The sequence below is a fragment of the Heterodontus francisci genome, chromosome 10 (assembly GCF_036365525.1).
Source record: "Heterodontus francisci isolate sHetFra1 chromosome 10, sHetFra1.hap1, whole genome shotgun sequence".
NCBI classification, from domain to species: Eukaryota; Metazoa; Chordata; class Chondrichthyes; order Heterodontiformes; family Heterodontidae; genus Heterodontus; species Heterodontus francisci.
The window spans coordinates 97,080,158-97,103,847 of record NC_090380.1 but is presented as its reverse complement, the minus strand read 5'-3'; the positions used below and the strand labels follow the sequence as shown (position 1 = coordinate 97,103,847).

Sequence of the window (23,690 nt, the reverse complement as noted above, 5' to 3'; positions counted from 1 at the left end):
ACAGATGTTACACATTGCCAATTCAACTCTCTACTTTTAAGATTTTTTGTTGAAGGCCAACTAATCTACAAGAGGCCATCAGAGGGCAGTTACAACAATAAAGGACAACAGTGTTTGATATTTTCAGACTTCTCGCAAGGTGAGATATTTGCAAAGTGCCAAGAATAAAGATAAAATACCATTCCTGAAGCTTGCACTGTGTCTGGTTGGCAAAAATGGGAATGGGAAGAGGAACCAAAGTGTGAAGCATAGGAATGTCTGGGCCACACGAGAGCAGAACAAGGGATTTGGCAAAATGGATATGGAGTGGGCCCATTGGTGTCCAGGGGGTGTGAAGTTAGGTTGATACTTTGGGTGTGGAACCAATATCAGAACTCAGCTCCAACAAAGGGTTTTATGCCTGGGACATTGGTCTGTTTTATTCTTTGTTCATGATCTGCCATGCAATTTCACCATATCCTGTTTCCACTTCAAACCAGAAATCTTTCCTGTATTTTTCATCAACTTTGTTCTTTGCACAATCTTGTTTCTCTAATGCCCTTCATTGCCTCACTGAGATGATATTTTATATCATTTAACAGGTTCCTGCTTCTCATGCAGCTCATTTAACCCATTAAATTCATCTCAATAATAAACAGGAAATGAAAGAATGACCAGTTAATATGTATTTGCTGCTGTTGGATCAGGAAGGAACATTGGCCAAGATAGCAAGGGAACTTCTCAATCTTCTCCAACAAATGCTATGACAATTTTTTGAGTCTATTGTGTGGGCAGATGGGTCCCTGGTTTAATTTCTCATTTGAAACAGTGATCTCAGACAATGCAAAACACCCTCAGTACAGTCCAGATTAAGTATCAGGATAATTGCACTATCCAGTGACCTCCTACAGAAGGTGTGTGCTTGTACATATTGAGTGAAGATAGTAAAGGCCTGTTACCCGACCCGAACCCGACGGGAATCGACAGCATGTGTCGGGTTCGGGTCGGGTCAGGCCGCTCTTCCGAATCCGGCCTTCGGACTTGGGTTGGGTTGGGCCAGGTCCAAGTCGGGCCGGGTCCAGGTTGGAAACACACAGCAAGGTAAGTGTTAAAAGTTAAAAAATTACCTGAGCTGAGGGTCTGGAACATCAAGCAGGGAAACTGAGTCTGTGCAGTGAGCATCTCTATGACGTCATCACGCTCATGCTGCAGCTTATGGCAGATTGGGAGTCGGAAGGTAAGTGAAGGGAACTTTGCGGCAGTCGGGTTGGGCTCGGGTCAGGGCGGGTTGGGCTCAGGTCGAGTCGGGCTCGAGGGAAAATGGAGGGACTTGGGCCGGGTCGGGCTCGGGTCCCATGTGGTTCCGTCGGGTTTGGGTCGGGTCTTTTTTGTCACTTGAGCAGGCCTTTAGAAGATAGTACCAGATTTGACTTGTGATACCTCCCAAAGCCAAAGAGCCTGCTGATACTCACAAGAGGGTTGGCCAATTAGCTGATTTACCAGAGGGTTGTTTGCCCTGTCGAACTGCGCCCTATTCTTACTGGGCGTGACAGGGTAGATGTAGACAGAATGTTTCACCTGGCAGGTGTCATGGAACTGTTTTTTTCTCCTCAATTTAAAAACAGTGTGCCTTTAAGATTCTGTTTATAAACAGTGTGCCTTTAAAAACTAAGGGGCACGGTGTGCCAGCAGCTGCACCTGTTTCCTAGGCATCAGCAGGAGACAGATGAGGTCACATGGTGTATCGTAACTTCTGACTGTGTAAAAAGACTGGCTTAAGCCAGTTTGATCCAGAAACTAGTGAAGCGTGCTCTGAAGGAAGAAGTGGTCTATATTTCATCAGAAAAATCTACATGGGCTACAGGCTGTGTTATTACCTAAACAGGAAAAAACCTCTGGAAAAAGAACATTTGCTTTGTTGGAGGTAGTAAATTCCTTTTTAACTTCCAAACTCAAAGAGGTCTTTGCCTCAGAAGTGACTTTCTGTTGTCTGTTTGTATTTGCTGGAATTCTTAGTAAAGTTTCGACTAAAAGACTACCAATTTTAAAATCCAAATAGACCTGCTGCTGTACTCCTTGTTGAAAGAACTGTGTGATGCCTGCTGCAACCGAAGTGCTTTGAATGCCTATCTTTTAAAGACTGTTCATCGAATTCGCCTAGAGACTTTGAGTGGCATCTGATTATTCTACTCTGGGACACCTCACCAACCAGGAACATAAATCACCAGGACTTACACCCCAACTCCTTATTTATTCCTAAGAAACCTCATTTTAAACTGGTTAACCGTTGGTTTTTGAATGTATGTGTGTGTGCATTAGGGTTAAGAAAAATAAGAAGTTACAAAGTCTTTTAGACATAGGATTATCTCAATAATGTTTAAGATTTAGTCTATTAATAAATAGTTAATTTGTTATTGTTTAAAGATACCTGGTTTGGTCTGTTTTATTCTGGGGGGTTAATAAAGTGTTTAATTTGGCTGATTTCCAGTAAGTGGGAGAACTTTAATAACATGCTATGATCTGTGCAATAATGGGACTGAACTGACAGTACATTACTCCTGCTTCAGTTGTAACACTGGTGAGTCTAGAAGCGGGGGACATAGGACTAGATTTTGTAGTCACGCCGCTGGGAGGGGCGGTGGGCACAGAAAATGGCGGCCATCCCCCATGGGAGCCGTGCCTCTGTGCCGCCGCGATTCTTACATATTCACAGCGGCCGCCCTCCCCAATCACGTGGCGTGGGCAGCATTAACGACACTGTCCATGGCGTCACTGATGCGGAAGCAGGTGCTGGCATCATTTTTAAAAGGCTGCCAGCCCTGCAGACAGTTCAACAAAGTGCAGAGTTCACCCCTTCCCCACTTCTCTATAAACAAAGTGCAGAGTTCACCCCTTCCTCACTTCTCTATAAACAAAGTGCAGAGTTCACCCATTCCCCCTTTCCCTATAAACAAAGTGCAGAGTTCACCCCTTCCCCACTTCTCTATAAACAAAGTGCAGAGTTCACCCATTCCCTCTTTCCCTATAAACAAAGTGCAGAGTTCACCCCTTCCCCACTTCTCTATAAACAAAGTGAAGAGTTCACCCCTTCCCCACTTCTCTATAAACAAAGTGCAGAGTTCACCCCTTCCTCACTTCTCTATAAACAAAGTGCAGAGTTCACCCATTCCCCCTTTCCCTATAAACAAAGTGCAGAGTTCACCCCTTCCCCACTTCCCGATAAACAAAGTGCAGAGTTCACCCCTTCCCCACTTCCCTATAAACAAAGTGCAGAGTTCACCCATTCCCCATTTCCCTACAAACAAAGTGCAGAGTTCACCCCTTCCCCACATCCCTATAAACAAAGTGCAGAGTTCACCCCTTCCCCACTTCCCTATAAACAAAGTGCAGAGTTCACCCCTTCCCCACTTCCCTATAAACAAAGTGCAGAGTTCACCCATTCCCCATTTCCCTACAAACAAAGTGCAGAGTTCACCCCTTCCCCACATCCCTATAAACAAAGTGCAGAGTTCACCCATTCCCCCTTTCCCTACAAACAATGTGCATAGTTCACCCCTTCCCACTTCCCTATAAACAAAGTGCAGAGTTCACCCATTCCCCATTTCCCTACAAACAAAGTGCAGAGTTCACCCCTTCCCCACATCCCTATAAACAAAGTGCAGAGTTCACCCATTCCCCATTTCCCTACAAACAAAGTGCAGAGTTCACCCCTTCCCACTTCCCTATAAACAAAGTGCAGAGTTCACCCATTCCCCATTTCCCTACAAACAAAGTGCAGAGTTCACCCCTTCCCCACATCCCTATAAACAAAGTGCAGAGTTCACCCATTCCCCCTTTCCCTACAAACAATGTGCATAGTTCACCCCTTCCCACTTCCCTATAAACAAAGTGCAGAGTTCACCCATTCCCCATTTCCCTACAAACAAAGTGCAGAGTTCACCCCTTCCCCACATCCCTATAAACAAAGTGCAGAGTTCACCCATTCCCCCTTTCCCTACAAACAATGTGCATAGTTCACCCCTTCCCACTTCCCTATAAACAATGTGCATAGTTCACCCCTTCCCCACTTCCCTATAAACAAAGTGCAGAGTTCACCCATTCCCCATTTCCCTACAAACAAAGTGCAGAGTTCACCCCTTCCCCACATCCCTATAAACAAAGTGCAGAGTTCACCCATTCCCCCTTTCCCTACAAACAATGTGCATAGTTCACCCCTTCCCACTTCCCTATAAACAAAGTGCAGAGTTCACCTCTTCCCCACCTTGGTGGCGCCAGCTTGCTTTGGACGTGCAAGTGAAGGCACGTGAGTGCCGCTCGTCACGCTGAGGATCGGGAACTGAAGGTAAGATCGCTGCGGGCTGGAATTTTATGCCACCCCAACGTGACGGATGGTGGTGGAGGGGTTGCATAAAATGGAGCAGGAAGCTACGGGGGGCTTTCCCAACACGCTCCTGCCTCCACCCTCCTTTACATAGGGCAGGTGGGGGGAGGGGGGGGGCGTGAAAAAAACGGCTAGATCACCCCAGGCCAATCAAAGCCCTTAATTGGCCACTTAACGCGGATTTTACATGTGGCAAGCGGGCGTCCTGGAGCCGGGAAAAGCCGCCTGTAAAAACCAGGCAGCTGCGATCATCTTGGGTGGGGAGCTCTGCTCATCGGGCACAGATGCCCGATGGAGGGCCGCCCCATTATCCCAACCACACCCAGCACCCAACACGCCCTCAAGCGGGTGGAAGTCCTGCCTTGGAACAATTAAAGCTTGGGGACCCGTAAAATACGGAACGGATGCCCAGGCGAGGCGGAAGCGGGTTCGCCACCAACTTTTACGTCGGAGGCCGGCTCCCATCCACCCACTGTAAAATTCTGGCCACAGTTTATATCTTAGTTCATGAAAATGTGTTATTTAAATATATTCAGTCGGGTCCCATCGCAGAACAGCAGAGGGGCCACCATGGAGCTTCCCTGCCACCGGGGCGATCGGGCCTGACAATCCCAGCGTCGGGTTCTGTGGCGGCTGCTGCCACTTTGATTTTCCAGCACCTCCTCCCCCCCTCCGTCCCCCCACAGAACCCAACATTGGCCATTGTCTCAGAATAAGGGGTAGGCCATTTAAGACTGAGTTGAGGAGGAATTTCTTCACTCAGGGTGTGGTAAATCTTTGGAATTCTCTACCCCAGAGGCCTGTGGAAGTTCAATCATTGAGCATGTTTAAGACAGAAATGAATAGATATCTGGATACTAATGACATCAAGCGATATGGGAATAGCGTGGGAAAGTGGCTTTGAGGTAGATGATCAGCCATGATCTAACTGAATGTCAGAGCAGGCTCAATGGGTTGAATGGCCTACTCCTGCTCCTATGTTCCTATGATCCTTCCTATGTTCCTATAATGATTTGGCATTTTCAGGAGAAAAACAGAAAAAAAAGACAATCCCTGAAAATTCCTAAAGCAAGTAGCATAAAGAAATCCAAAGTGCTTGAGACCATTTCTATACTTGCAACTGCAAAATAGTGAATGATTAGCTGAAAAGATTAATAATAGCCTGATGTCTGAAACTTCTCAGCCCTGGTGCACAATGCTTGACCAGTATCCGTGTAATTTTTAGTTAGTATTGACATCTAAAACACAATTACCAAATCAACAACTACAACTTCTCCGCCTCGCCCTGTGGTGGCCAACAGGAACTGTAATTGTTAACTGCATTTTATCATGTTCCCTGATGGAGTTGTGAGCTGTGCTCCAGTCTCATCTTGTGGCCTTGCTGAATTCCGATGAAATTTTCCCAACGAACGAGGGAGCTTTGCAGAAAAGTTGTATGCGGCTTTTGACAGTCACACAGATTGTACAGTTACCTTTTCATTTTTATCATCAATTATTATGTCACACTCAGCTTTGCTGTAAATCTGCTTATTAGTTTACAAATTGGGCGGCACAGTGGCGCAGTGGTTAGCACCGCAGCCTCACAGCTCCAGCGACCCGAGTTCAATTCTGGGTACTGCCTGTGTGGAGTTTGCAAGTTCTCCCTGTGTCTGCGTGGGTTTCCTCCAGGTGCTCCGGTTTCCTCCCACATGCCAAAGACTTGCAGGTTGATAGCTAAATTGGCCATTAGCAATTGCCCATAGTATAGTTAGGTGGTAGAGAAATACAGGGACAGGTGGGGATGTTGTAGGAATATGGAATTAGTGTAGGATTAGTATAAATGGGTGGTTGATGGTCGGCACAGACTCGGTGGGCCGAAGGGCCTGTTTCAGTGTTGTATCTCTAAACTAAACTTACATTTATATAGCACCTTTAAAGTAGTAAAATGTCCCAAGATACTTCACAGGAATGTTATCAAACAAAACTTGACACTCAACCACAAAAGAAGATATTAGGACAGGTGAAAGAGGCAGGTTTTAAGGAGTATCGTCAAGGAGAAGGGAAAGGTAGAAAGGCACAGAGACTTAGGGAGGGAATTTCAGACCCTAGGGCCTAGGCAGCTGAAGATATGCGACCAATGGTGCAGCGTTTAAAATCAGGGCTGCTCAAGAGGCCAGAATTGGAGGAATACAGAGAGGAGGTTACAGACATAGGGAAGGGTGAGGCCGTGGAGAGATTTGAAAACAAGGATGAAAATTTTAAAATTGACGCTGCTGAACTGGGAGTCCATGTGGGGTCAGCGAACACAGAGATGATGGGTGAACGGGACATGATGCGAGTTACAATATGGGCTGTGGAGTTTTGCTGAACGTTCTGCATTGCTGCAAAGCGATCTTGTCTTTGTGTCAACACCAATGAGCAGCATAACTTGCTGGAGCCAAACTTGTGTCAGCTCAGGATTTAACTTCAGTTCTAAGACCACCTCGAGGAAGCAGTCTCACACAACATAGGCTTCACACCAGCTGTAGCATGGCTGCAACTGGTGCAAAGCCAGCTTTTCAAGGATAAAACTGGAGTTTAAAAAGTTTCCAGGTATTCCACCTTTACATTGCCAATGCTAGAATAGAGGCAACTGTCCTGTTTGCACTTTTCGAATGTTAAATCATGAGCAGGGCTGTTAACCGGTTAGGAGTGGTCTGTGTATCCATTGACATACTCAGGCAAAGAGCTCTGCTTCCCCTGCCTGGAAATCAGTACAAAGCTGGCAATATAATTCAGTGCTGCCCAATCTCAAACTGTGGTACAACTGCAGAATAAGCCTGAAGCAGATGCTTAGGCAACTTGAAAGTCAGGATAGTGTGGTTTGCTGTCTTAGACATATGAAAATGCTGTTAATGCTAACAGGTCTTTGGAGCACAACAACCAGTTTAAACACAAACATACTTAAGTCACACTGTGCACATAATGAAGACCGTTTTGTCCAAAATCTCAGTTCAAGGCTTTCGTGTAGAAATGACCAAACAGGGTGGCTTTTGAGAGAAAAAGTTTTCCATCATTTCAGTGGTGACTTTTTACAAGATAGAGAAGAAAATATGTTTAAATTACTAAAGGATAATGATACTCATCAATTTAGTAAGAATGTATCATATTACTGGGATAAGCTCCAGTTGGCTTTGCAACTAGATCCAAATGAATCTACGTTGCTGTATAAATCTCAACATTAACCTTGTGAGAACTGAACAAGTCTTTTTAAAGTTTGTGAGAACCAAACATTGCTCGTCATCTGTTTGTTTACGCTTTCTGCTTTCATAAACACCCACACACCACACACAGTCAAATCTGTCCACACATACAGCCACACCACACACACTACATACACACATGCACAGCAACATACCTGCCCACACATACAGCCATGCCACACACATATGCACGCACACACACAGAGCCACACATCTGCTCACACATACAGCCACGTCATACATGCTACGTGCACACACAGAGACATACCTGCCCACACACACAGCCACACATATATACAAACACAAACAATCTGCACATATATTAGAATATGAACAGAATTTCTCTCCCATCACACAAGGGTGGTGAAGCCAAGGACACTACAAAAGAGGAAAACAAATTAATAATTCACTCGAAACTCTGAGTAACATGGTTACTTTAAAAAGATTTATATATATTATATACATATGGCACAAGCCCTATGCGTTCTATGTGTTGATGCCAAACAGCCAAAAAGTAATTCAGTTTTCTGTCCTTAGTATCATTTGTTACAAGCCGCTATTCATGTTTTCTCAGATAATGATCTTTTTCAAACTGTTGCACATTGAACTACATTAGCAAGCAACAAAAATACCATACAAGCTTCTTGAACCTGGAAATTACAGTTTGTGATATTAGTACAGAAACATTTAAGATATTCACTTTGGGCAAACAGTAATTTGTACTCTATATTGCAAACCTACAAATTACTGTTGTTGATATTTTCAGACAGTCAAGCTTTAACACAAGCAAGTAATGTCTGTAAGACATTTTTCAGTTCACTATTTTAATACAAGCGTTTATCGATTTATTTTAAAAAGATGCCACCAGAATGGCAAAAGAATGCTTTATGAGCCAATATCAGCAACAAGAAATTCTAGGTTATATAGTATTTCCATTGTGTTTGATGTATGTCATTCCCTTTGCCACTATTTCAATGGAGATCTTGATTATTTCAAATAGTTTTATAACAGACAGAGAGATGTCTTACGAATGTGTTAAGTGTCCTTGTACCGATCTCACAAACAGTAATTTATAGACTTACGTTACCTATCTGTATATAAGTCAATCATTGATACTGTGTGGAAATTCTTCAAGATTTTCACTCAATAAATGTTGAGGTTAAACTTATTTGGTAGATTTTTTAATGTAATCAGATTCAATCAAACCTTATTTAAAAGCGAAAGCTATTTTCTGTCACTTATGATGACCAATAGTATTGTTCTTGCAGAATATACTGAAACAAGCTGCCTAAAATTATCTAATTCATTGACGCTTTTTTGGCAGCGATGTGCCTGACAGCTTGTACAGAATGAATAATACCCCTGACACTATAAATATGTTTGGACATTTAACTAATGTTGACTGGATCCTGCAAGTGATATACACAAAATGCACTGGACCAGGCACTAATATGTTGATTTCATTGTGGTTACAATCACAGAATGGGTCTTAAATCCAAATCAAATTTGTTTCTATGTTATTTGACATTTTTAAAGGAATTGCTGAAAAAAATCAGATGAGGGATAAATGGGGTTATGAAAGCTTAGCTGTATGGTTCAAAAGATGTGGTTTTATATTCAATGCTAAAAAGATGTGAGCTGTACAATACAGGAATAGGATAAGTATGGTGTGCAGCTAATATTGACTGTTTTAAGAGTTAGTGAAACTGCATACTTTGGTCAGGGTACCTTGTAATAATCACATTTTGTAGTTTGCAACGATGCTTTTATGCAAAATTATAAGCTTATACAAACTTAGCCTTGAAGTACAAGAAGGACTATAAAATAATCAATGTTTATCACTTAGTCTGGAGGGCATTAAACCATCCTGCTCAGTGATATGCTATAGTGAATTATGTGGTGAGAAAGTAATCCTTCCAGGTGGTTCGACTGACAGATATTGTAGAAGGAAAGTTAGAAATGTTTCATGCTGAAGATGAGCCAATAGGTGAGGAAATTGGAAGGGAGGGATTGCACTGGTAAGGTGTCCTTTCTCCTTCTGGAAGCTTATTTTGAATTCAGGTGCTTTGATAGTTGCTAAAGAATCCAGAGAAAAATACCTGCCCCCCTCGACATTCTGGTCTGAGTGGACTGTAGAGTCAACTGTGTGACACTTGCAGTGCTAACTAGCTGTGATCGTGAGAATACAATCAATTTTAAAGTATTGGTTTAACAGTGCTGAAAAATAATTTTTCAAGACACTGCCCAGCAATTTAGGCAATAACTTGCATAATCTATTAATTGTGTAAATGTCACCAATGCATGGTACTGGCCTATTAAGATAATAATTTCAGACAGTTTCAATTCACTTGCCAATAGATATGGCTCTGCAGCATAACAGTCGCCACACAATTCAGAAAACTGCTCAGAACTAAATATGAAATAGTAATAACAAGAAATTGTATTAAAACGGATGGTTAGCTACAAATACGAGATTTGAAAATATCTTAATGTGCATATAATTGCAGTATGAGCCAATACTAATTCACATTTATTTCTGTTCTCTTTATCTCTGAGATGTATGTTTCAACTTACATGGAAAGGTAACTTGGGCTGGAGGGGTGGCTGCAGGTGGGGGGAGGAGAGGGTGAGGAGGTGGTATAACAGGCGGCCAATCTGATATGGCAAGTTTTCCGCCTCCATCAAAAAAAATTAATGTATTCTTTGGGATATGGGTGTAGCTGGCAAATCCGGCAGTTATTGGCTATCCCTTGTTGCTCTCCAAAATTTAGCAGTGGGCCAGCTTCTTGAACCACTTCATTCCATGTGGTGAACGTGCTCCCACAGTACAGTTAGGAAGGGAGTTCTGGGACTTTGACCCAGCAATGATGAAGGAACAGCAATAAGTCAAGATGGTGTGTGACTTGCAGGGAAATTTGGACGCGATGGCATTCTAATACACCTGCTGTCCTTGTTCTCCTAGGTGCTGGGGTTCAGGCATTTGCCAGATGCTGCCTTGGCAAGAAGCCTTGGCAGGTTGCCCCTGTGATTGTACACACTGTAGCCATGGTGTGCCATTGGTGAAAGGGGTGGATGTTTAGGCTAGTGGATATGGTGCTAATGAAGGAGATTGCTTTTTCCACTCGAGTGTTGAGTGTTGTTGCAGCTGCACACATCCAGGAAAGTGGAGAGTATTTCATTACACTCCTAACTTGTGCCTGTAGATGATGCATTGGCTTTGAGGAGTCAGGAGGTGAACAACTCACCACAGAACATCCAGCCTCTGACCTGCTTTTATGCATTTTATGTGGTTGGTCCAGTTGAGTTTCTGGGCAGTGGTGACCCCCCCCCCACCACCCACCACCCCCCCAACCCCCAAGGTATTGATGGCACTTGGCAATGGTAATGCCATTGAATGCCAAGGGGAGTTGGGTCTGGCATGCTGCCTTGTGGAATTCCAGCAGCAATACCCTGGGGCTGAGATCATTGGTCGCCAACAATCACAATCATTGGAAGTTCTCCCCAATTCTCGCTGACTTCAGGTTTACCAGGTGGGCTGAATTCTATGCCAACGGCGGGGCTCTTGGCGCTGGGCAAAAAAAGGCAGGGGGGAGCCGTTTAAAGACAGGGATCCCACCTCCAAGAGCTGCCGGCCGTGTGATTGGTTGTTTTCGTTAGAGAGAAGGAGGAGGAGAGGTGACTTAATAGAGACATACAAGATAATCAGAGGGTTAGATAGGGTGGATAGTGAGAGTCTTTTTCCTCGGATGATGATGGCAAACACGAGGGGACATAGCTTTAAGTTGAGGGGTGAAAGATATAGGACAGATGTCAGAGGTAGTTTCTTTACGCAGAGAGTAGTAGGGGCGTGGAACGCCCTGCCTGCAACAGTAGTAGACTCGCCAACTTTAAGGGCATTTAAGTGGTCATTGGATAGACATATGGATGAAAATGGAATAGTGTAGGTCAGATGGTCGGCGCAACATCGAGGGCCGAAGGGCCTGTACTGCGCTGTAATGTTCTAATGTTCTAATGTTCTAGTATCACCAGCGCCACTGGGAGTAGTGGCCTCTGCTGGAACTGCAGAGGCCTTGAACCCAGGCCCAGTGCTGGAGCCCTGAACCTCAGGTAAGTGAGCTGGCTTCGCTGAGGCCAGACCGGCAGAGGGGTAGTTGGGGTGCTGAGAGCAGGGGGAGAGGAGTTCAGGGAGGTGGGCTGTTTGCCGGCGTGAGTCCTCCATGGGCCACAGATTGCCCATGGAGGAGGGTGCACTCCCCACCCCCCCCCCCCCCCCCCCCAGCCCACCAAACCCACAGGAAGGTCATTTTGTTTCACTGGGCAACCTCCCCACGTGGTGGAGCCTTCCCCCTCCCCCTCCCTCCATCCCCCCCACACCCTGCCTCTGGGCAGGAAGAGCTTCTTTGGCCTATCCCACCACTGACAAAATTGCATTGTGACGGGAAGGCAACAAGCCCTCCGCCGTTCGTCTCCCATCGTGATTCTATGGGCCCCCCGACTTCCTAGCCTGTCTCAGGGTCCATAAAATTCAGCCCGAATTTCTATGAAAGGGTCTGAATTTTTCTGTGCTCACAGGTACAAAAATCTTTGTGAATAATAGTAATATGTAATATAAGTTACTAATTTTCAGAGTTTAAAGCCAATAATTTTCAATTGTTAAAGTGGAAATATCACAACAGTCTCAATCCAGTTCTCTAGTATAAGATTGTTTTACATGAGTTTTTTTTAATGTAAAATTATTTTTTGCTATCATCCCTTCCCTCAGATTACTTTGGGACTTGTACTGTTTCATAGCTGAGACCATAGGCTTGTGCTATATTCCAAGCCACCACAAGTTTCTCTTAATGTGGAGCCTCCAAACTCCATTAGATTGGCTGAGGCGGATTTGTCCTGCAAGTTTTTCACTGGCATCCATGAGAGAGCCCATTACCCTCTGCACTGCCTCTCTATTGAATTAGCAATACTGCATGAGTATCTGCATGTGAGGTGTCTTGGTCATGAGCTTACATGTCTTTCACACGTCATATTGCTGCCCACATGAGCAGTAACGTGCTACACATTGGATGTGAAAAATTACCACTTGGGTGAGTTACCTGGGGCTAAAAGCACCCATGGAATCATGCCCCAGTGAGATTTAATATCTTCAGGGGAGAATAAAGAAGAAAATAAAATAAATAAATAGCAGGAACCAAATATTATATGCAGTGCACAGCATTTTTTCCTATTAGCAACTGCCTCAGTAAAGCATCTCTAGAGTTGCATATTTATTTTTTAAAAAACTACAAATAGATGTTAAATAATTCACAGAGATTAAGTTCACGAGTCCCAAAAATAAAAACATGACAATGGGTGTAAGCCAGTTTCACAGATTTTGTCTTGTGCAAAATCTCAAACACTGACCATAAATCAGTTCAAATATGTACCTCTGCCTATAAATATAAACCTAATTGGACTGCTTAGATCCCACATTGCTGAAAATATAATAAAATGACAGGAATTAAGAGCTAGATATTATCATTTCTGGCAGTTGCAAGTATTAATATTAATGTTGAATCTGGCAAAGTTGTGATTTAAACACTGAAATGATAGGGAATTGTATTGTCTTTAAAACAAATGGTTATTTTAGTGCTTCTCACATTTTCCAGTCTGACAAGTGTAATATTAACACTCCATTTTCATAGGACCAGTGTTAATATGCATCTTATTTGAAACGGGCTTCTGTGATCAACAGCAGCAATTTCAGGGAAAAGATTTTTTTTAAAAGCAAAATACTATTCTTATGCTTTAAAAAATATCCCATTATATTTTAGAATATTTGAATGCCAATTTTTGATTAATTTCCTCATATTAAGTTTTAGTAATAATTTCTGCTAAAATATCTAGATGTTTCACATTAAGATACTTTATTATTCTTTATCACAGTATTATGAGATTGCCTTGTAAAATCCTGCAAGGCTTAACAAAAACCTCCAAGTAATTACAACATGTCCTGCTGTTTGAGCAAGTGATTTGGCGTGCTATGACATTCTACAAATTTCTACACTTACCTGTATACTGCAAGTTGCTGCCCAAGTAATCCAATTTTACATAAAAATACCCAGAGGCAGTGCAAATGTGAATTTTTGAGCAGTTCAAAATAATACTTGCCCTAAGTCACTTGTCCTAATTACTGTTTATGTTACTCCTGTTTTTATTGTATCAAAACTATTTTGGAGATAAAACAATCACCCTGTGAGATTGAAATTGTTGAAAATGCATAAGGGTTCTGTATCTTCCTACAGGAGATATATTAGAGAGATAAACACACATTCTAGCTTTAAAATATCCAATAAACAGCCACTTTTTTAAAGTAAAAGACACAAATCATGGATTATAATATTGACTATTAAATCATAAGTTCCTCATTTAATAAATGCCTGTTTAGTAGACCAGATACACAAACTGAAACCATCCTGTTGGTGAATCTGCCACAGCCTCATGCAGTTTATAGAGATTACTTAGACTCAGTTCTGTGGTTTGGCTGAGAGGTGAGCTGAATCTTTATCTGAGATCTGTTGGTTTCTCTGATGTTCACCAAACATGCGATCAAAGGTAATTTTGTGGTTTGGATGAATGGGTGAAAAGATAATCTTCTGCTATACACAAATAAAAAGACTAATTCCACCCACCCTCCCTCTGCTGCTTTATAATTTATTGTAATTCCTTGTAGATACAAAAACGTTATAGTCAGATATTATTGGAGTGCTTTGTTTATTAAAGAGATTGTTTTCAGATTAAAGATAAATTTAAATTTTGTGAAATAGAATTTATAAGTCTAATTCAGATGAGTATTCTAAGTACAGAAAGTAAATTATTAATCATTTACTAAATAAATACTGCTAACAAGAGTAACTCAAAAAGCAACTAAGATATTTTAATAATCACAAACTATGATAACTGGTTCTGATAATTAATTAGTTTCAATTTTTAATTTTGATACTCCCAGAGACAAGTACAATCATTTTTAGTGCATTCTTTTGATTGTGCAATCAACAATGCCACCTATTTGACCTCCATCTCACACAAATAAACTCAAAACATCCAGATATCCAGGGTTAAATACTTTTAACTAAATATAACGGCTGGTGAAGAGAGAAATAGAAGAGGAAAGAAGTAATGAAGTTTAGGGGAAAAGGAGGATCTACTGGGAATTAATAGTATGGCTTTTTTAACCAAAAAAATAGCCTGTGTATTCCAACTCACATCAGTTCCGTAATGATTCATTTTGTTAGGTACAATAAGTGTGGCTGAAGATTGGTTTTAAAAGTCAGAATAAAAAAGATGACTGTTTAAAATAAAACTAAATTTAATATTACATTTGTGCCAGAAATGCATTTTAAAAGCAGAATTTATAAAGACACATAGTGAAATTAATAATAAATAATAACTCTTGCATTTTAAATCGATTTATCATATGAAATCATCTCAAAACAATGAAAGTCCTGTGTTTTACTGTGTAATCCCTCATAACTGTATCTTCCTTACTATTTTACTACTTCATTACTAATGCATCCAAAATGGTCAATTGTAACAAACTTTGAATGTAACATCTTTGTACTTGTAACTAACTCTACATTAAAAATTATAGTTTTATATCTTTCATTAAAAAGTAACTAAACACCCACAAATAATTCCAATCAGTATTTAATGATGAAAATAGAAAGGATGTGATTAGTTTAATTTGGCAGTCTACACCTAATCTCATTCATGTATTTACTGATTCTGTACAGTCACATCAGCCTCATTCTGTATCTGTATTCATGTTGTAGTGTAGTAACTACCCCGTGAAAGCTGTGCAAGGTTTCAGATAGATCTTAACTCACTATCAGATCGTTCTGGGTAAAGAAAATAATTATTTTTTTGATACACTGCTTTTGTATATTACCATTGAATCACACCCGCTATCATGTTGGTTTATTTGCTAGAACCACCACTTAGTGATGATAATATGAAATGTGTGCAGATAACTTAGAATATATCAATGTATATTAATTTTAATACTTTTATTTACCTTGTGAAGCAATAATGGTGGGTATTTTTCAAAAATATTTATATTCGTAATTGTTAATAATTACGTAATAAGAGCTTCTATTACTACACCCTGGCCATGTTTAATATTTGATACAATATTATTAATTCTTTGTGACTAATCTATACAGCACATTTTGCAAATAACTTCAACTACTCCAGAAGTGAGCCGAGTGGGCTAGAAGTGTTTAAGGTAGAACAATATTTTTCGATGTTTGTTGTTAACAGGCTTCCTTTCCTTAAGATTTTATTACTAGATTCTGTCATACTAACACGCTTAAAATAGTCGAACAACAACTTATGAACGCGACAATTTATAAAGTAGCACAAATTTTTCCAGTAACCAACTATACTTTGAGTTCTAGTCTGATATCTTTCCTTAAAGTAACTAAATACAAATAATTCCCCGTTAATATTTGATTACTTACAGAGAAAGAAAGTGTTTGGCTTTTTATCTGCATGAGTGTGTGTATATTTGTATATGCCAATGACGTAGAAAGTTGATTTAATTAATGTTTGGGTTTCATATTTTTAAAAGTATTGTTACAAGTACGGTTCACATACTAAAGCTATTTCTTTTCAGTAATTAATGAGTTAAAATATTTTTACATCGCTGCATTAAACTCACATAGTTTCATAGAATCATGCAAAACACACCAAAGATCGGTACGTTGCAAATCTCTCGGCAGCAAAAGGTTTTTGTATTGTTTTGATGGGGAAATGATTAAAACATTCAGTATCAGTAGGATTATTGTTATTGACCGCAGCACTAATTCACTTTAACGTTATATGGATAACGTGTGAATTTTATTGTATGCTCCCACTACTCTATGCGCTCCGTCAATGCATTGCAAAACTCCCAGTGTGCATCATGAAACTATTTCGCTGAGAAAAATATTAAGTTTATACCTCTAACAAAAAAACAAAATCACCTGCTCCTGGAGTTTACCAGCTGCGTCAAAGCAGCTGTTGCTTTCTTGTGTAGCTACAGCATGCATGGGAGGTATGCATTTAAACAATTAAATATGGTACATATGGAAAATAAGGCGTTTAGCTAATGAGATTATACAGCTAATAATATTAAAGATTATGGAGTGGCAATGTGGTGCTCGACAGAATAACTACTTCCCGTTCTTTCGGAGAAAGAAATGACAACTGGAGTACTCACTCCTGGGTTCCCTAGGTCCGTCCACGGTGATCTTGATGGCTCTGTGATAAGTGGCTACTTGAGGCGGGTTTGTAAACACTGTGATGGTCAACGTAAAACTTTTCCCTGCAACCGGGGCACAACAACAAATCAGCCGGTTCCGCAGACAATTGGGAGACAAGAAATAATGAAAACATATTTTTGCTACAATGTTAACAATTGATTCAAAAATGTGATAATTAGAAAGGAAGGCCCTTTATCCACACGGTCATTGCTGTTAATCAACATCTCATATCCGAATGACTTCGGAGTTAAGATTGATTGTTACAGCACGTTATCATCGCATTTTCAGTTCTTAGTTTCTTTATATTGTATATTTTCTATTAGCCCAAGCAACGGTCAATCAGTCTATATTTTCTATAATATTAGATGGATTGGATTCTAATTAACGGCACAATAACATCACATGCTGCTAGAATTGATAGAATTTATACTCAAGGGAAGAAAAGGAGTTTTTAAAAGATAACTTGAATCTTACAGAAAACAATGTACTTTTAAAAAATGCATGTTTTACCATATGGTGGATTTTTAAAAAAATTGTCATTTAAATGCAATAGTAAAAGGTAGACCGGAATATCTGGCCAATGTAAGTGGTTTAAAATTGATCTGCAATGGGCTGAAATTCAGTTGTTAATACTGTGGTTTGTGGATACTGTGACCTGTAAAGATGACACCAATATTTGGAGCAGTGACGTTGAGCAGGGGCACTTTGTGAACCCTCCAAGCGCGCAAGGGAGAGGAGGGGGAGATGGAGCCAAAAGGCAAGCTGATCTGCTGAAACTGTGGAAGCTAAGAGAGTAAAGCGTCAACCACGGTTTTCCCAAACAAAACTGTGTTGCTCTGAGCGGCTCCCCTCAACCCAAACAAATAAGATTTTAAAAAATCATCAATCACCAGGATCCTTAGCAGAGAGTCAACACCCTCAGATATTATATACTGGAGAGAGTCAACAAGATGTGATGTAATCTAGACTTGGAAGAATATTTTTGAATGCACTTATCCGCCTGGATCGTTTTGTCACTCGATACTTTCGGTGCGGGCATTGACTTTGAAGGAGGGTTTAAAAACATCCTGATCAGGGCGGGGAGAACAATCTGCCAAAGCAAGGGGTTTGGGACAGGGCTGCCCAGGCTGACTTGGCTGTGCTTTCCATTACCTCGGCCACTCCGTCCCACGAAGCGCAGGTCGTTGAAGCGGGCCACTTGGTTTTTCATGACCGCCGTGGCGTTGCGCAGCTCGGCCGAGTAGTTCTCGTCGTTGCCGGCCAAGACCGTGACCAGGGTCCCGTCAGGAACATCCCCCAGAGCGACCACCTGTACCCGGGAGAGGAACACAGCTGAATCAGAGCAACACCCAGAAGGAGCACACAACCACACCGAGCAGCAATTGAGAGCACCAGTAAACCGCAAACAATTTCCCTCCCTACGACCCCTTAGATTCTTCCAAATATCCCCCCCCCCCCCCGCCCTCCACACACTTCATAGAAATCAATGTTTTCCCCCAGTGCATTAACTTCCACACAACGCCACTCTGTGTAATACTGCGCTGTGGGTTAAAAACCTTTGCTCTATATCATTTCTGTAGAAAACTTGTGGTTGTGGTGGCTTTGGGAGAGGTCTAGGAGGGGTTGGGCCAAGTGGCTTATTTCTGTGCCTTAAACTCTCAATGATTCTAGGGGAAGGGTGAAATTGGCGAGGTCAAATAGAATTCTAGTCTGAATATACATAACTCAGAGACAGCTTCGAGGCAGCGCCAACAGCATTGACTGTAGAAAGACAGTTTTATACATTTGACTGTTCTCTCTAATAATCTGCACCAAAGACGATGATAAAAATATACAGTAGCTCTGCAACATACTGGCAATTTAACCTGGGCTATAAGGCCTATTGAAGACTCAATGCAACAGTTTTCTGACAGTAGAGAGTCCCATTAAAGTATGTGCTGGCACAGGGGGCACATTTACCTTAAATGCGATGGGGAGGGTTTTGTTACACCTCCAGTGTGTGGGTAGGACGGAGCAGAGAAAGTTTGGACTGTCCGTGCGGACCAGCTCTCCGGGATGATCGGCTAAAACGTCGACCATGCTGCGATCGGCGGCTCGCAGTTTGCTCAGGGCGCTCTCCTGCGGTACCAGCGGGAGAGGATCACTCATCTTCCCCGTGCTCAGCGTGGTGGAAGGCGGCGTGAACCGGCGGCTGGTGTTGGTATCTACAGGGATACGCATCACAACAAAACTTAATCTCAAAAAAAAAATAAGAAAAAGATTAACAGCGGGCAGCAACACAAACTTAAGTCTTGTCGGATCTTTTCTCCCTCCCTCAGTCCACCTGCAGCACCGTGCAGATCACCATGTATCTGAGTAGATTCACTTCTACTCGTGTCTCTGAGCAGTTTCAGCAATAAAAAGAGCCCTGTACAAAGTGCCAGGCGCCTGGGGCTTTTGATCAGTCACTGGTTAAAATAACGAACTGTCCACCTGTAGGCTTTCTGCTGTTAGCCCCCCTTTCACTTTTCAGTCTCATAGCACGTTTCTGACAACCGGGTGCTTTGCATGAACGGTTTGGACATCAGATCTTATCTGAAACTTGGCCCGGCGGAAGACCGATTGAAGAACGAAGCGACGATTCTTAATGTTTTTAAATTGCACGGTAGTTTTATCCAGCGATCAGATGGCTTTCAAATAAAATACAAATTCCCAGAGAATTTTCTCCTCTTCTATGGGGTTCAGTCACAGTTTGCTTATCGGAGCTTTCGCTTTCGAGATCTTTATTTTGGGTACAGCGTGGTTTTGCAGCTTGGTTAGACTTGCGGCTCTTCTGTGGTTTGAGACACACAAACACCACATATATAATCTGCCTGAATTCAGAGCGCACACACACAACACACACAGACAGAGAGACTTCAGTTCAACGTGAACTTCACACAAGAGACACCCGCCCTGAAGATGACTCTGTGCCAAATAACTCAACAGAAATCCTGAAAGTTTTTTTTTAAACCTGGAGAAACTTTCTTTTAAAAACAAAACTCAGACTGCAGAAAAAAAATAAATGTTGCTTTTTTTCACTCAAATAATGCTTCACTTCTCTGCTTCGGCATTCCTCCTCTTAACGTCCTGTCTTTTTCTTATATTAAAGTATTTGTATGTTGACCACTAGAAAACCCCCAAACACAGGCAAGAGCGCTTTATGAATGAGCTAGTCGCACTCTCTCTCCTTCTGATTTAAGGTGAATGTCTCGGAATTTCTCCACACCAAACCCCCGGCGAGTCCCTCTGGCCGCAGGAACCCAGCTCATTTGCATATCGCCAGCTCCAAACCAATCCGCTCCGAGTTCTAGAATCCGGGCCCGGGCAGGAAGAAGGGAGGCGGACCTTTGATCCCTTTCCAGCCATTCAGAGATGGCCGGAAAAGTTAGCGCGCCTTTGTGCTTCCGAGCGCGCCTGGCGGGGGGGAGGGGGAGGGTGCGCGGGCACGCGGGTCTGAGCGGGAGCGCGCCCGGGGGGGGGCGAGCGCCGCTTCTGTCAATGGGATTCCTCCGCGCTCTCCCCCTTCCTTCTGCCACCAACACTTGACCTCCCACCCCGCGCTTCACTTTGTAGTGCGGAGCAGCTTCAAACGCCTTTAACTTTTCACACTGTCTAACTTTTTTTTCACAAAGCTCTTTTCAAATGGCAAATATAATTAATATCACTCCTTCGTCGTCCATTAATGATTAACCAAAGCAAAATAAGAAAAATTTAATCCTTAAGGGGGGAATCCTTAATTCCCTTCATTTTTTTCGTCAAATGTTTTAATTACCCTTGGTCCATAAGCAAAAACAAAAGCAGGAAAATATTTAGTTTATTCAGTCCCTATTGGTGACCTCTTTACCCCCTGACTGCTGTTTATATACTGACAGCTAAATATTTATACATAAATTCGATTAGGAATTTTAGTTCTTTTTATTTCTAAATATTATGCGAGATTGGGGATTTCAGGTTTTAACTTTAATTCTGCAACGTTGCCTGTCAGTCTTACACACACAGGCAGACACGCAATTTAGGTTTGAGAAGGCGGCGTGCCTGCTGGACTATTGTCTCCAGACATTAGTTTGCATAAATTTATATCTCGGATAAATATTTTTTTAAAGCTGTAGAAACAGTCATATATAGCATCTATGCCGAACAAATGCAACTTTACCATGCCATACATATGTGTATTGCAAAATATTTTCCCAGACGTGCATGACATCAGCACCCAGGCCCCAAAATAGATCAGATGTGACTTAACCATCAAAAGTGGTCAATTCCCGCACATTGTTTATTTTAAAAATATGAAGTTTCAAATATTTTGGCGGTCCCAGTCTCCAAAGCACAAAGCTCTATATTTTCTCCCACCGATTTCCTACTAAAGCTGCAGCCACTTCCTGGTGGCTGTTTACTTCTGATTGTGATATTAATGGTCTGGGCGCTGACTGATAATCAAACAGGTATGATTTCAATCCCACATAGTCAGTGCTTTGTGACCCTTTGGAAACCGCAGGAATTCAGCTACTGTCTACACAACGAACAGCGACAATGAAGTGGGAGGTAAAGACAGCGTGAGACTCTCCTGACAACCGATGCATGGGGGGCAATGAGCTGCAATTTCACTCGTTTCCTGACGTGGAGGAGAATTTAATAAATGAACCCGATGAAAAAAAAGACACGCATATCCAGTTTTCTTTGGTCGGGCGCAGTCATAGAAAAGCTGCTGTGCAGGAGCAGCAGAATCGACTGATGAACTCCAGGGGGCAGCAATAGACTTTCAAGCCGACCTGTTTGAGCTGCACTGAGGCCTGGCAACTCTATTATAGCTGGAGTTCTGGTTTTGGCTGTTGAATTATTTTTTTTTGCATCGCAAGCAATACCTTTTGAAAAGAAAAACAAAACAAAATGTGCATTAGCCCCATCCACAGTCGTGGGCGACTTTATCTCCTGACAGATTGTACACTAACTATTATTTTTTATTCCATGTGTCATACATATCATGTGAGCGAGCCACCCCCTGCGAGATGTCTGCATGTCTTGGCAGTACATTTTAGTTTCTGTAACTAAACAGGAAGAGTCTCAATAAAGATATGAGTATCAAGAAAAATGCAGCGACAGCCTTTTTAAAAAAAAGATTTTCCAGTCGATTTCACAGAATATAACTCTTTGAGGACTACATTGCTGAACGTTCAAAAATAACAAGACAATTAGAATTATTGATTTTATTTAACTTCGGAGATTCACGTGAATTAAATTATGTTCATAAGATTGAATTATTATTTGGCAAAATGCACAAGGCGGCAGGATAAATGTCTACTGACAAAATTGTAATAGATTTTTTTTTGAAATACCATAGCCAGCCTTATTAAATTGAATGATTTTAAATTGTGACTGTCCATCTCCTTCTATCCCCCTTTCCTCAATTATTTCGCATAACCTAAAACTATCCTATGTACGGATTTAAATTCTATTTTCATTTAAAAGTCTCGGCAGTGAGTGGGATTTACAGCTTAATTGGAAATCGCGCTTTTCAACGGTATATTCAATGGCTTTTTAATTGAAGTGCAATATTTTCGTGAATAGTAAGTAATACTACAAGCGTATTAAATTTTCTCTATTGTGCATTTGACCCAATCTTTCATCGAAGCAAAAAAAAGTTGAATAATAATTTGTCATACACCTGACAGTAAGGTCAGGTTCTTAATTCTATTTATTCAAAATTTAAAATGGACCCAAATTAAATGACTGGTTCGAACACCCAAAGTCCCAGCGGATTTAAGCCACCCACATGCGCGAAATATCAATACTGAACTTCCAAGTGTAGAATTGCAGGGTCTCAGATACGTTTCCTGCCCAGTATTAAAACGAAGTGGGTATTGGGCAAGGCTGCAGTTTGAATGGCAGTCTTGCATTCGAGGTAAGAAATAACAAAAAGTAATTTAGGTTAGATTTAGGATTAGTGGAAACAGTAGTCGTTTATTGCAAATTAGTAATCAGGGGCAAAACCATCAAAACTCGGAGGTTATCTGAAACAGCAGCCTGGTTAGGGTTAGAGTCTGCGTTAACACACAGTAACAGCCTTGTGCGAAGCTAAGGTTGGGTTAACTGTAACAGTAGCAGAAATAGTAATTTAGAGATAGGATTAGGATTAGCAAAGACCGGAAGCTTAAAACAGTGTCATCAGAAACGGCAAGGGTTCGGTTTAGAAGAAGGGATGATTTTGAGTTAGGAGTCTTACAGATGCACATCTAACACCCCCGAAAGCTAGAGGCTGTCAACATCACAGACCGCTGATGGTTGCCTCAGCCCATCCTTTCTCGCGCCCAAAGTATTCCTGAAGGTTTAACGGTTTATTGATATTATCCAAATGGCTTACACCGCTTTGACAATACACCTGAATCAAAAACTCATAACTATATCCAATAACAGAGCTTTTCACAGTGTTGCCTTATATCACCGGAATGGCTGTCTTTAATGATGTATCTTAGTATCTAAGGATCAGTTAAATTCGCGTTAGTAGATTTGATATTTTCATAATTGGACGGGTGTCTTTATAAAAGCAACTGAGAATCCAGGTAGAACTGTTATACACCGATAATCTGGAAGTTTGTTAGTATCATGAATTAATTGATTTCACTGAATTTATGAAGGATTGTAAGATGCTCATTTATAATAACTTGGTACTAATGCAGCCCAATACTGTTTAAAAATAAAATATTAAAACACATAAACAGCGTTATTAGACATTATTTCAGTATGCTACAATTGGTTTGACTGAAAATAATGGAAATAACATAAAGTAAAAGTTAAGTGACGTTTATTTTGCCTGAT

At 41.5% G+C, this 23,690-nt stretch overlaps 1 protein-coding gene across 3 annotated transcripts in view; it reads right to left on the bottom strand.

The window, feature by feature from the left end:
* runx1 (RUNX family transcription factor 1) overlaps positions 1–23,690 on the bottom strand; it is a 237,640-nt gene that overhangs the window by 46,946 nt on the left and 167,004 nt on the right. For all 3 annotated transcript variants that reach the window (XM_068041112.1, XM_068041114.1, XM_068041113.1), the window contains exons 3-5: positions 18,816–19,060; positions 18,009–18,165; positions 16,814–16,918 (exon numbers count right to left, since the gene is read on the bottom strand). In XM_068041112.1, coding sequence (XP_067897213.1) covers positions 16,814–16,918; positions 18,009–18,165; positions 18,816–19,060 — 507 coding nt within the window. The remainder of the gene's footprint in view (positions 1–16,813; positions 16,919–18,008; positions 18,166–18,815; positions 19,061–23,690) is intronic.